Here is a 12,503-nt window from a genome sequence, read left to right on the forward strand (position 1 = left end):
CTCCCCCCAGCACAGCCTTTACTCACCTCATCCAGACTCTTGGTCACATCTGGTTTGTCCATGTCCCCGCAGGACGACATCAGCTCCACCCCCACCGACCCCAGTGTGTCCAGGTCATTCTGCAGGTTGTCAATGTCCTCGCGCAGAGCCTGACAACATGGAGTCCAGAGATCAGCAGTGACGGAGGAGATACCAGCATTGTATAGTTATCACAGGTCAGTGTGGGGTCACTGGAGCCCTCGGGATGTCTAGGCCTTGGATTATACCCTCAGTAGGGGGCACCTACCTGCATGGCATCCAGTCGGGTCCTGATGGAGTCTGGGTCAGAAGCGGGCTCTTCTGTGTCCAGAACCATTTGCTGGGTGTCAGCGAGAGTCACTGCCAAATCTGAGAGTCCATTCCAGAAGCGTTCAGCCAACATCAGGAGCCCCGAGAGCCACCTGTCCCTGTCCTCTGCCCGGCTGCACAGTTCCTGCCACCGGGCCTGTAACGCTGCCGTACGCTGTGTGACCCCTACAATACAAGGACAGCTCAGCGCACGGCCACCCCATGTAGATGGCAACCCCCATCATCCTACAGATGCCCAGCAAGAGCGCAGGTACCTCGAGGCTCCTCCGTCTGATCTGGAAGACTGGATATGAGCTCTGCTGCCTGCTTGCTGATGTTCTCCAGAGCCATTCCCATCTTCTCCAGCTCGGCCTGCACTTGGCCGTTCTCTCTGAGCTGCTCCCGGATTCTGGAGGGCTCACCGCGCACAGAAGAGGCGCTCTGCAACCGGTCAGCCAATCTCTCCAGGCTGTCACTCATCAGATCGATCCTCTCATTAACCTAAGGACAAAATAAGCTGCACTAAAATTCCTCTGTGCTGCTGTGAGACTTCCTGCACATAGGACTGGTGATTACTCATGGAGCACTGCCTATTTTTGTTGGGGTTCCCCTTAAAGCAGCAGTCTATGGACACTCACCTGGCTGTATCGGGGGAGGGTATCCTCCAGGACGGCGGCAGCCTGGCGCACAGCCTCTCGGATGCAGCAGTAACGTTTCTCTGCAGCCTCAAAGCGACTCTGAAAGGCGGCCCCTTCCTCCGGGCACAGCTCAGACAGCTTACAGGACACTCGGTGCAGCTTGGTGACCAGGGGCTTGTGCTCAGCAATCACTTCCCTTAGAGCCTGCGAGGAGACAGCACAGGGGTCACAGAATCCCCCCCACAAACATCAAATTCATGTATGCCCCCCCCATGTAGTGACACCTAGAGGCTGAAGGAGGTATAGTGACACCCGAGCGCCCTGCTGACCTGCAGCTGCTGCTGTTGTTCTCTGATGTCACTGTAGTTGCCATAGTTTGGGGACAGCCGGGGTAGTTCTCTTTCCGTCTCCTGCATCCAGGGCAGCAGCTCGTCTTCTGCTTCTGAGAACTGTCCCAGCAGAGTCAGGGCATGATCCAGGGCAGGCGGCGAACTGGTCACCTGGGCCACTATCCGGGGAGAGGTCTCTTTAAGAGACTCCAAGGACAGCTGCGGGCAGAAGAAAGGGCCATGTTATAACAATAGTGCCGAAATCCCATCATCTGGCCAGAACGACCCCAGATCTTGACCCTGGATCTGAAGATGCTCCTCAGCACTCACGACACAGTATCAGTAACTGACCGTTGTTCTTATCCAGTCCTCTCTTACCTTTGGTTGCTCCTTAGTGCATTCAGTACACAGTATCAGTAACTATCTGGTTTCCAGTTCTGCTCACCTGCAGTTGCTCCTCAGTATGCTTCGGACATAGTGTCAGCAGGACATCTGAGATACACAGAAGCCTCTCCACAATCCCCTGATGCTGCAGGACGTCCACCGCCAGCAGCTACAGAATCAGATATGGCATCATTACTATCATAGGAAGAAGATGAAGAGCTGAACTGTGCCCAGCAGGGCGGCTCTCACCTTGTGCTCCCTCATCTGGGACTGTATGGAGTCTGCGTCCAGTGTGACCCGGGTGACCTCCTCCAGATGCCTCTCCGTGGCAGTGAGGTGTGTGAGCTCAGACCGAATGACCTGCTCCAACTGGACAACAGAAAAACACAGGCAATGACTGAAAGGAGGCGAAGAGTACTGCAGTGAGGGAGGGGCAAGAAGGAGGACACTGCACTGACATGGGGGGGACACTGCACCGACATGGGGGAGGACACTGCACCGACATGAGGGAGGACACTGCACCGACATGGGGGAGGACACTGCACCGACATGAGGGAGGACACTGCACCGACATGAGGGAGGACACTGCACCGACATGGGGGAGGACACTGCACCGACATGAGGGAGGACACTGCACCGACATGAGGGAGGACACTGCACCGACATGGGGGAGGACACTGCACCGACATGGGGGAGGACACTGCACCGACATGGGGGAGGACACTGCACCGACATGGGGGAGGACACTGCACCGACATGGGGGAGGATACTGCACCGACATGGGGGAGGACACTGCACCGACATAAGGGAGGACACTGCACCGACATGAGTGAGGACACTGCACCGACATGAGGGAGGACACTGCACCGACATGAGGAAGGACACTGCACCGACATGGGGGAGGACACTGCACCGACATAAGGGAGGACACTGCACCGACATGAGGGAGGACACTGCACCGACATGGGGGAGGACACTACACCGACATGTGGGAGGACACTGCACCGACATGAGGGAGGACACTGCACTGACATGGGAGAGGACATTGCACCGACACAAGGGAGGACACTGCACCGACACGGGGGAGGACACTGCACCGACATGAGAAAGGACCGTGCACCGACATGAGGAAGGACACTGCACCGACATGGGGGAGGACACTGCACCGACATGGGGGAGGACACTGCACCGACATGGGGGAGGACACTGCACCGACATGGGGGAGGACACTGCACTGACATGGTGGAGGTCACTGCACCGACATGAGAAAGGACCCTCCACCGAAAAGAGGAAGGACACTGCACCGACATGAGGGAGGACACTGCACCGACATGGGGGAGGACACTGCACCGACATGGGGGAAGACACTGCACCGACATGAGGAAGGACACTGCACCGACATGGGGGAGGACACTGCACCGACATGGGGGAGGACACTGCACCGACATGGGGGAGGACACTGCACTGACATGGTGGAGGTCACTGCACCGACATGGGGGAAGACACTGCACCGACATGGGGGAGGACACTGCACCGACATGGGGGAGGACACTGCACCGACATGGGGGAGGACACTGCACCGACATGGGGGAGGACACTGCACCGACATGGGGGAGGACACTGCACCGACATGGGGGAGGACCCTGCACCCACATGGAGGAGGACACTGCACCAACATGGGGGAGGTCACAGCACCGACATGGGGGAGGTCACAGCACCGACATGAGGAAGGACACTGCACCGACATGGGGGAGGACACTGCACCGACATGGGGGAGGACACTGCACCGACATGGGGGAGGACACTGCACCGACATGAGGGAGGACACTGCACCGACATGAGGAAGGACACTGCACCGACATGGGGGAAGAAACTGCACCGACATGGGGGAGGACACTGCACCGACATGGGGGAAGACACTGCACCGACATGGGGGAGGACACTGCACCGACATGGGGGAGGACACTGCACCGACATGGGGGAGGACACTGCACCGACATGGGGAGGACACTGCACCGACATGAGGAAGGACACTGCACCGACATGGGGGAGGACACTGCACCGACATGGGGGAGGATACTGCACCGACATGGGGGAGGACACTGCACCGACATAAGGGAGGACACTGCACCGACATGAGTGAGGACACTGCACCGACATGAGGGAGGACACTGCACCGACATGGGGGAGGACACTACACCGACATGTGGGAGGACACTGCACCGACATGGGGGAGGACACTGCACCGACATGGGAGAGGACATTGCACCGACACAAGGGAGGACACTGCACCGACACGGGGGAGGACACTGCACCGACATGAGAAAGGACCGTGCACCGACATGAGGAAGGACACTGCACCGACATGGGGGAGGACACTGCACCGACATGGGGGAGGACACTGCACCGACATGGGGGAGGACACTGCACTGACATGGTGGAGGTCACTGCACCGACATGAGAAAGGACCCTCCACCGAAAAGAGGAAGGACACTGCACCGACATGAGGGAGGACACTGCACCGACATGAGGAAGGACACTGCACCGACATGGGGGAGGACACTGCACCGACATGGGGGAAGGACACTGCACCGACATGGGGGAGGACACTGCACCGACATGGAGGAGGACACTGCACTGACATGGTGGAGGTCACTGCACCGACATGAGAAAGGACCCTCCACCGAAAAGAGGAAGGACACTGCACCGACATGAGGGAGGACACTGCACCGACATGAGGAAGGACACTGCACCGACATGGGGGAGGACACTGCACCGACATGGGGGAAGACACTGCACCGACATGAGGGAGGACACTGCACCGACATGAGGAAGGACACTGCACCGACATGGGGGAGGACACTGCACCGACATGGGGGAGGACACTGCACTGACATGGTGGAGGTCACTGCACCGACATGGGGGAAGACACTGCACCGACATGGGGGAGGACACTGCACCGACATGGGGGAGGCAACTGCACCGACATGGGGGAGGACACTGCACCGACATGGGGGAGGACACTGCACCGACATGGGGGAGGACACTGCACCGACATGAGAAAGGACCCTGCACCCACATGGAGGAGGACACTGCACCAACATGGGGGAGGTCACAGCACCGACATGGGGGAGGTCACAGCACCGACATGAGGAAGGACACTGCACCGACATGGGGGAGGGCACTGCACCGACATGGGGGAGGACACTGCACCGACATGGGGGAGGACACTGCACCGACATGAGGGAGGACACTGCACCGACATGAGGAAGGACACTGCACCGACATGGGGGAGGAAACTGCACCGACATGGGGGAGGACACTGCACCGACATGGGGGAAGACACTGCACCGACATGGGGGAGGACACTGCACCGACATGGGGGAGGACACTGCACCGACATGGGGAGGACACTGCACCGACATGAGGAAGGACACTGCACCGAAATGGGGGAAGACACTGCACCGACATGGGGAGGACACTGCACCGACATGAGGAAGGACACTGCACCGACATGGGGGAGGACACTGCACCGACATGAGAAAGGACCCTGCACCCACATGGAGGAGGACACTGCACCAACATGGGGGAGGTCACTGCACCGACATGGGGAGGTCACTGCACCGACATGGGGGAGGAAACTGCACCAACATGAGGAAGGACACTGCACCGACATGAGGAAGGACACTGCACCGACATGGGGGAGGACACTGCACCGACATGGGGGAGGACACTGCACCGACATGAGGAAGGACACTGCACCGACATGGGGGAGGACACTGCACCGACATGGGGGAGGACACTGCACCAACATGGGGGAGGACACTGCACCGACATGGGGGAGGACACTGCACCGACATGGGGGAGGACACTGCACCGACATGGGGGAGGACACTGCACCGACATGGGGGAGGACACTGCACCGACATGGGGGAGGACACTGCACCGACATGAGGAAGGACACTGCACCGACATGGGGGAGGACACTGCACCGACATGGGGGAGGACACTGCAACGACATGGGGGAAGACACTGCACCGACATGGGGGAGGACACTGCACCGACATGGGGGAGGACACTGCACCGACATGGGGGAGGAAACTGCACCGACATGGGGGAGGACACTGCACCGACATGGGGGAAGACACTGCACCGACATGGGGGAGGACACTGCACCGACATGGGGGAGGACACTGCACCGACATGGGGGAGGACACTGCACCGACATGGGGAGGACACTGCACCGACATGAGGAAGGACACTGCACCGACATGAGGAAGGACACTGCACCGACATGGGGGAGGACACTGCACCGACATGGGGGAGGACACTGCACCGACATGGGGAGGACACTGCACCGACATGAGGAAGGACACTGCACCGACATGAGGAAGGACACTGCACCGACATGGGGGAGGACACTGCACCGACATGGGGGAGGACACTGCACCGACATGGGGGAAGACACTGCACCGACATGGGGGAGGACACTGCACCGACATGGGGGAGGACACTGCACCGACATGGGGGAGGACACTGCACTGACATGGGGGAGGACACTGCACCGACATGAGAAAGGACCCTCCACCGAAATGAGGAAGGACACTGCACCGACATGAGGGAGGCCACTGCACCGACATGGGGGAGGACACTGCACCGACATGAGAAAGGACCCTCCACCGAAATGAGGAAGGACACTGCACCGACATGAGGGAGGACACTGCACCGACATGGGGGAGGACACTGCATCGACATGGGGGAGGACACTGCACCGACATGGGGAGGTCACTGCACCGATATGGGGGAGGACAGGGACACAAGTAGCTTTCTCTTCCTCTCACCTTTTCGGTGTCGCTGGCAGTCAGCCTCCGCTCCCTTTCACCTCCGGTATGTATGGAGGACACCAGCTTCTCCATACGCCCCAGCCAGAGGGAGACGTCTTCCTGGGAAGGGTCCAGGTGAGTGGTGGCCTCTATGGTCTGCTCCAGCCTCTGCAGGATGTCCCCAGCGCTCTGAGCAATGATGATGTAGCGGACCCGTAGGGCGTCCATCTTCTCCTGGCAGAGCTGCGCCTCCTCCCCTGGAGACCCATAACCCGCACGTCAGTACTGATGACACCCGGGGGCCCGACTACTTTCTGGCCCTACTTTATTCTATAAGGAGACAAACTAGGCCAACTCTGACCCGATGTGTGCAGGGAATATAGAGCGCTGACCGGCCCGAGACCCCCATCATTAACCCCTCACCATCCTATACCGTATAATGACGTGTTATCCACTGAACCTCCATAACATTAACTCATAACCATCCAGGCCCACCATGGCTATTGTACGTCAATGGTCAACCATGCAGCGCACCTGACACAAGCTCCAGGATGACCTGACCCTTCTCCAGGATCTCGTCTATGTCTCCAGGTTTGCTCTGAATCTCCTTACAAAGGTCCTGAAGGAAGAAATGACATGTGAGACCTCCTGGACATGGTGCTAGGTATAGGTCATGTCGATGGGCTCCTGAGATGGGGCCCTGGGCCCTGCTGTCACTCCAGAGGACAATACCTGCACTTCCTTGTGGCAGTCTTTGATTTGGCTCATAGACCTGTTTGTTCTCCAGAGCTCGGTCAGCCGCCTCTCAGTGCCGCTCACCCAGTCATGGAAGACATCCAGAGCCTGGTGGAAGTTGTGAGCGGCCGGGGCGATGCGCTCTAACTGGCGGTGTCTACAATGAGAGGATCTCCAGGTGAGGACATCATGGAAGCTTCTAGATATTGTATGGCTCCTCTGCCGGAGGTTCTGTCACTCACCTGTCCTCTGCCCTCCGCAGCAGAGTGTCCCACCGATCCCGCAGCTCTGTCAGGGGGTCTCTGCTCTGTCCTCTCTGCTCAGCGCCCTCTATAGGAAGGGGCTGTGATGGTGACTTTTTACCCTGTAAGACTCGCTCAACCCGTGACCTTCTCTCCTGTAATAACCTCTGGAGAAGCTGCAACAGAACAATATAGAACACACGTGATATAAACCACATGTGCTACAGAACACGTGTGATATAAACCACATATCATATAGAACACGTGTGATATAAACCACATGTGCTACAGAACACGTGTGATATAAACCACATATCATATAGAACACACGTGTGATATAAACCACATGTGCTACAGAACACGTGTGATATAAACCACATATCATACAGAACACACGTGTGATATAAACCACATATCATACAGAACACGTGTGATATAAACCACATATCATACAGAACACGTGTGATATAAACCATATATCATACAGAACACACGTGTGATACAAACCACATATCATACAGAACACACGTGTGATATAAACCACATGTGCTACAGAACACGTGTGATATAAACCACATATCATACAGAACACACGTGTGATATAAACCACATATCATACAGAACACGTGTGATACAAACCACATATAATATAGAACACACGTGTGATATAAACCACATATCATACAGAACACGTGTGATACAAACCACATATAATATAGAACACGTGTGATATAAACCACATATCATACAGAACACGTGTGTGATACAAACCAGATATAATACAGAACACATGTGATACAAACCATATATAATACAGAACACGTGTGATATAAACCATATATCATACAGAACACACGTGTGATACAAACCACATACAATACACAGTACATGTGAAATAAACATAAGCTCTCACCTTCTGTTCCTGGAGCTGAGCCTTCACCACTTTGGCCTCTGAGGAGGGAGGTTTTTGGGCCTCCATTAGATCCTCCATTTCGGACACCCAGGTGAGGACAGTCTCCTGGTTCTCGGGTGGTTCGGGCAGTGCCAGTGCATGCTGGGAAACCTGCAAGAGGAGCAGGGCTGAGTACACTGCTGGAACATGTAACAGCCAGAGCTACATAACACGCACACAATGTAAGTGAGTCCTGCGTCAGTCACATCTTCTCTCCTTACTGCACCCCCAGACTTATAGAAGACAAGCTAGACTGTCGGGGGGAGGAGATCTGTCCACAAACTTACTGATGGTTTCCAAAAAACAATCAGTGAGCGCAGCTTACATACAGTCCTATGAAAAAGTTTGGGCACCCCTATTAATCTTAATCATTTTTTGTTCTAAATATTTTGGTGTTTGCAACAGCCATTTCAGTTTGATATATCTAATAACTGATGGACACAGTAATATTTCAGGATTGAAATGAGGTTTATTGTACTAACAGAAAATGTGCAATATGCATTAAACCAAAATTTGACCGGTGCAAAAGTATGGGCACCCTTATCATTTTATTGATTTGAATTCCCCTAACTACTTTTTACTGACTTACTGAAGCACAAAATTGGTTTTGTAACCTCAGTGAGCTTTGAACTTGATAGCCAGATGTATCCAATCATAAGAAAAGGTATTTAAGGTGGCCAATTGCAAGTTGATCTCCTATTTGAATCTCCTCTGAAGAGTGGCATCATGGGCTACTCAAAACAACTCTCAAATGATCTGAAAACAAAGATTGTTCAACATAGTTGTTCAGGGGAAGGATACAAAACGTTGTCTCAGAGATTTAACCTGTCAGTTTCCACTGTGAGGAACATAGTAAGGAAATGGAAGACCACGGGGACAGTTCTTGTTAAGCCCAGAAGTGGCAGGCCAAGAAAAATATCAGAAAGGCAGAGAAGAAGAATGGTGAGAACAGTCAAGGACAATCCACAGACCACCTCCAAAGAGCTGCAGCATCATCTTGCTGCAGATGGTGTCACTGTGCATCGGTAACAATACAGCGCACTTTGCACAAGGAGAAGCTGTATGGGAGAGTGATGAGAAAGAAGCCGTTTCTGCACGTACGCCACAAATAGAGTTGCCTGAGGTATGAAAAAGCACATTTGGACAAGGCAGCTTCATTTTGGAAACAAAAATTGAGTTGTTTGGTTATAAAAAAAGGCGTTATGCATGGCGTCCAAAAAGAAACAGCATTCTAAGAAAAACACATGCTACCCACTGTAAAATTTGGTGGAGGTTCCATCATGCTTTGGGGCTGTGTGGCCAATGCCGGCATCGGGAATCTTGGTAAAGTTGAGGGTCACATGGATTCCACTCAGTATCAGCAGATTCTTGAGAATAATGTTCAAGAATCAGTGACGAAGTTGAAGTTACGCCGGGGATGGATATTTCAGCAAGACAATGATCCAAAACACCGCTCCAAATCCTCAGGCATTCATGCAGAGGAACAATTACAATGTTCTGGAATGGCCATCCCAGTCCCCAGACCTGAATATCATTGAACATCTGTGGGATGATTTGAAGCGGGCTGTCCATGCTCGGCGACCATCTAACATAACTGAACTTGAATTGTTTGTCCAAAATACCTTCATCCAGGATCCAGGAACTGATTAAAAGCTACAGGAAGCGACTAGAGGCTGTTATCTTTGCAAAAGGAGGATCTACTAAATATTAATGTCACTTTTCTGTTGAGGTGCCCATACTTTTGCACCGGTCAAATTTTGGTTTAATGCATATTGCACATTTTCTGTTAGTACAATAAACCTCATTTCAATCCTGAAATATTACTGTGTCCATCAGTTATTAGATATATCAAACTGAAATGGCTGTTGCAAAACCAAAATATTTAGAACTAAAAATGATTAAGATTAATAGGGGTGCCCAAACTTTTTCATAGGACTGTAGGTGGAACATGTCTACTCAGGGGTGGACGGAGGCGAAACACACGTCCCAAGAGATACATATATATTGTATTGTATATAAGATAACACAACTATACAATGTATCACACAGGAGGACACAGCTATACAATGTATCACACAGGAGGAGACAACTATACAATGTATCACACAGGAGGACACAGCTATACAATGTATCACACAGGAGGACACAGCTATACAATGTATCACACAGGAGGACACAGCTATACAATGTATCACACAGGAGGACACAACTATACAATGTATCACACAGGAGGAGACAACTATACAATGTATCACACAGGAGGAGACAACTATACAATGTATCACACAGGAGGACACAGCTATACAATGTATCACACAGGAGGACACAACTATACAATGTATCACACAGGAGGACACAACTATACAATGTATCACACAGGAGGACACAACTATACAATGTATCACACAGGAGGACACAACTATACAATGTATCACACAGGAGGACACAACTATACAATGTATCACACAGGAGGACACAACTATACAATGTATCACACAGGAGGACACAGCTATACAATGTATCACACAGGAGGACACAACTATACAATGTATCACACAGGAGGAGACAGCTATACAATGTATCACACAGGAGGACACAACTATACAATGTATCACACAGGAGGACACAACTATACAATGTATCACATAGGAGGACACAACTATACAATGTATCACATAGGAGGACACAGCTATACAATGTATCACATAGGAGGAGACAGCTATACAATGTATCACACAGGAGGACACAGCTATACAATGTATCACACAGGAGGACACAACTATACAATGTATCACACAGGAGGACACAACTATACAATGTATCACACAGGAGGACACAACTATACAATGTATCACACAGGAGGACACAACTATACAATGTATCACATAGGAGGACACAGCTATACAATGTATCACACAGGAGGAGACAGCTATACAATGTATCACACAGGAGGAGACAGCTATACAATGTATCACACAGGAGGACACAACTATACAATGTATCACATAGGAGGAGACAACTATACAATGTATCACATAGGAGGAGACAACTATACAATGTATCACATAGGAGGAGACAACTATACAATGTATCACACAGGAGGACACAGCTATACAATGTATCACACAGGAGGACACAACTATACAATGTATCACACAGGAGGACACAACTATACAATGTATCACACAGGAGGACACAGCTATACAATGTATCACACAGGAGGACACAACTATACAATGTATCACACAGGAGGACACAGCTATACAATGTATCACACAGGAGGACACAGCTATACAATGTATCACACAGGAGGACACAGCTATACAATGTATCACATAGGAGGACACAGCTATACAATGTATCACATAGGAGGACACAGCTATACAATGTATCACACAGGAGGACACAACTATACAATGTATCACACAGGAGGACACAACTATACAATGTATCACATAGGAGGAGACAACTATACAATGTATCACACAGGAGGAGACAACTATACAATGTATCTCACAGGAGGACACAGCTATACAATGTATCACATAGGAGGACACAGCTATACAATGTATCACATAGGAGGACACAGCTATACAATGTATCACATAGGAGGACACAGCTATACAATGTATCACATAGGAGGACACAGCTATACAATGTATCACACAGGAGGACACAACTATACAATGTATCACACAGGAGGACACAACTATACAATGTATCACATAGGAGGAGACAACTATACAATGTATCACACAGGAGGAGACAACTATACAATGTATCTCACAGGAGGACACAACTATACAATGTATCACACAGGAGGACACAGCTATACAATGTATCACACAGGAGGAGACAACTATACAATGTATCACACAGGAGGACACAACTATACATTGTATCACACAGGACGACACAGCTATACAATGTATCACACAGGAGGAGACAACTATACAATGTATCACACAGGAGGACACAGCTATACAATGTATCACATAGGAGGAGACAACTATACAATGTATCACACAGGAGGACACAACTATACAATGTATCACACAGGAGGACACAGCTAT

General features: G+C 51.8%; 1 protein-coding gene across 4 annotated transcripts in view; it reads right to left on the reverse strand.

Annotated features, from left to right (window-relative positions):
- Window positions 1-12,503, reverse strand: part of LOC142199999 (microtubule-actin cross-linking factor 1, isoforms 6/7-like) — a 71,137-nt gene that overhangs the window by 28,265 nt on the left and 30,369 nt on the right. For all 4 annotated transcript variants that reach the window (XM_075269981.1, XM_075269980.1, XM_075269982.1 and 1 more), the window contains exons 4-15: window positions 8,392-8,541; window positions 7,479-7,654; window positions 7,234-7,393; window positions 7,036-7,120; window positions 6,520-6,758; window positions 1,928-2,047; window positions 1,740-1,847; window positions 1,295-1,513; window positions 966-1,169; window positions 603-828; window positions 287-513; window positions 27-149 (exon numbers count right to left, since the gene is read on the reverse strand). In XM_075269981.1, the coding sequence (XP_075126082.1) occupies window positions 27-149; window positions 287-513; window positions 603-828; window positions 966-1,169; window positions 1,295-1,513; window positions 1,740-1,847; window positions 1,928-2,047; window positions 6,520-6,758; window positions 7,036-7,120; window positions 7,234-7,393; window positions 7,479-7,654; window positions 8,392-8,541 (2,037 nt within the window). The remainder of the gene's footprint in view (window positions 1-26; window positions 150-286; window positions 514-602; window positions 829-965; window positions 1,170-1,294; window positions 1,514-1,739; window positions 1,848-1,927; window positions 2,048-6,519; window positions 6,759-7,035; window positions 7,121-7,233; window positions 7,394-7,478; window positions 7,655-8,391; window positions 8,542-12,503) is intronic.

The sequence above is a fragment of the Leptodactylus fuscus genome, chromosome 4 (assembly GCF_031893055.1).
Source record: "Leptodactylus fuscus isolate aLepFus1 chromosome 4, aLepFus1.hap2, whole genome shotgun sequence".
Classification (NCBI taxonomy): domain Eukaryota; kingdom Metazoa; phylum Chordata; class Amphibia; order Anura; family Leptodactylidae; genus Leptodactylus; species Leptodactylus fuscus.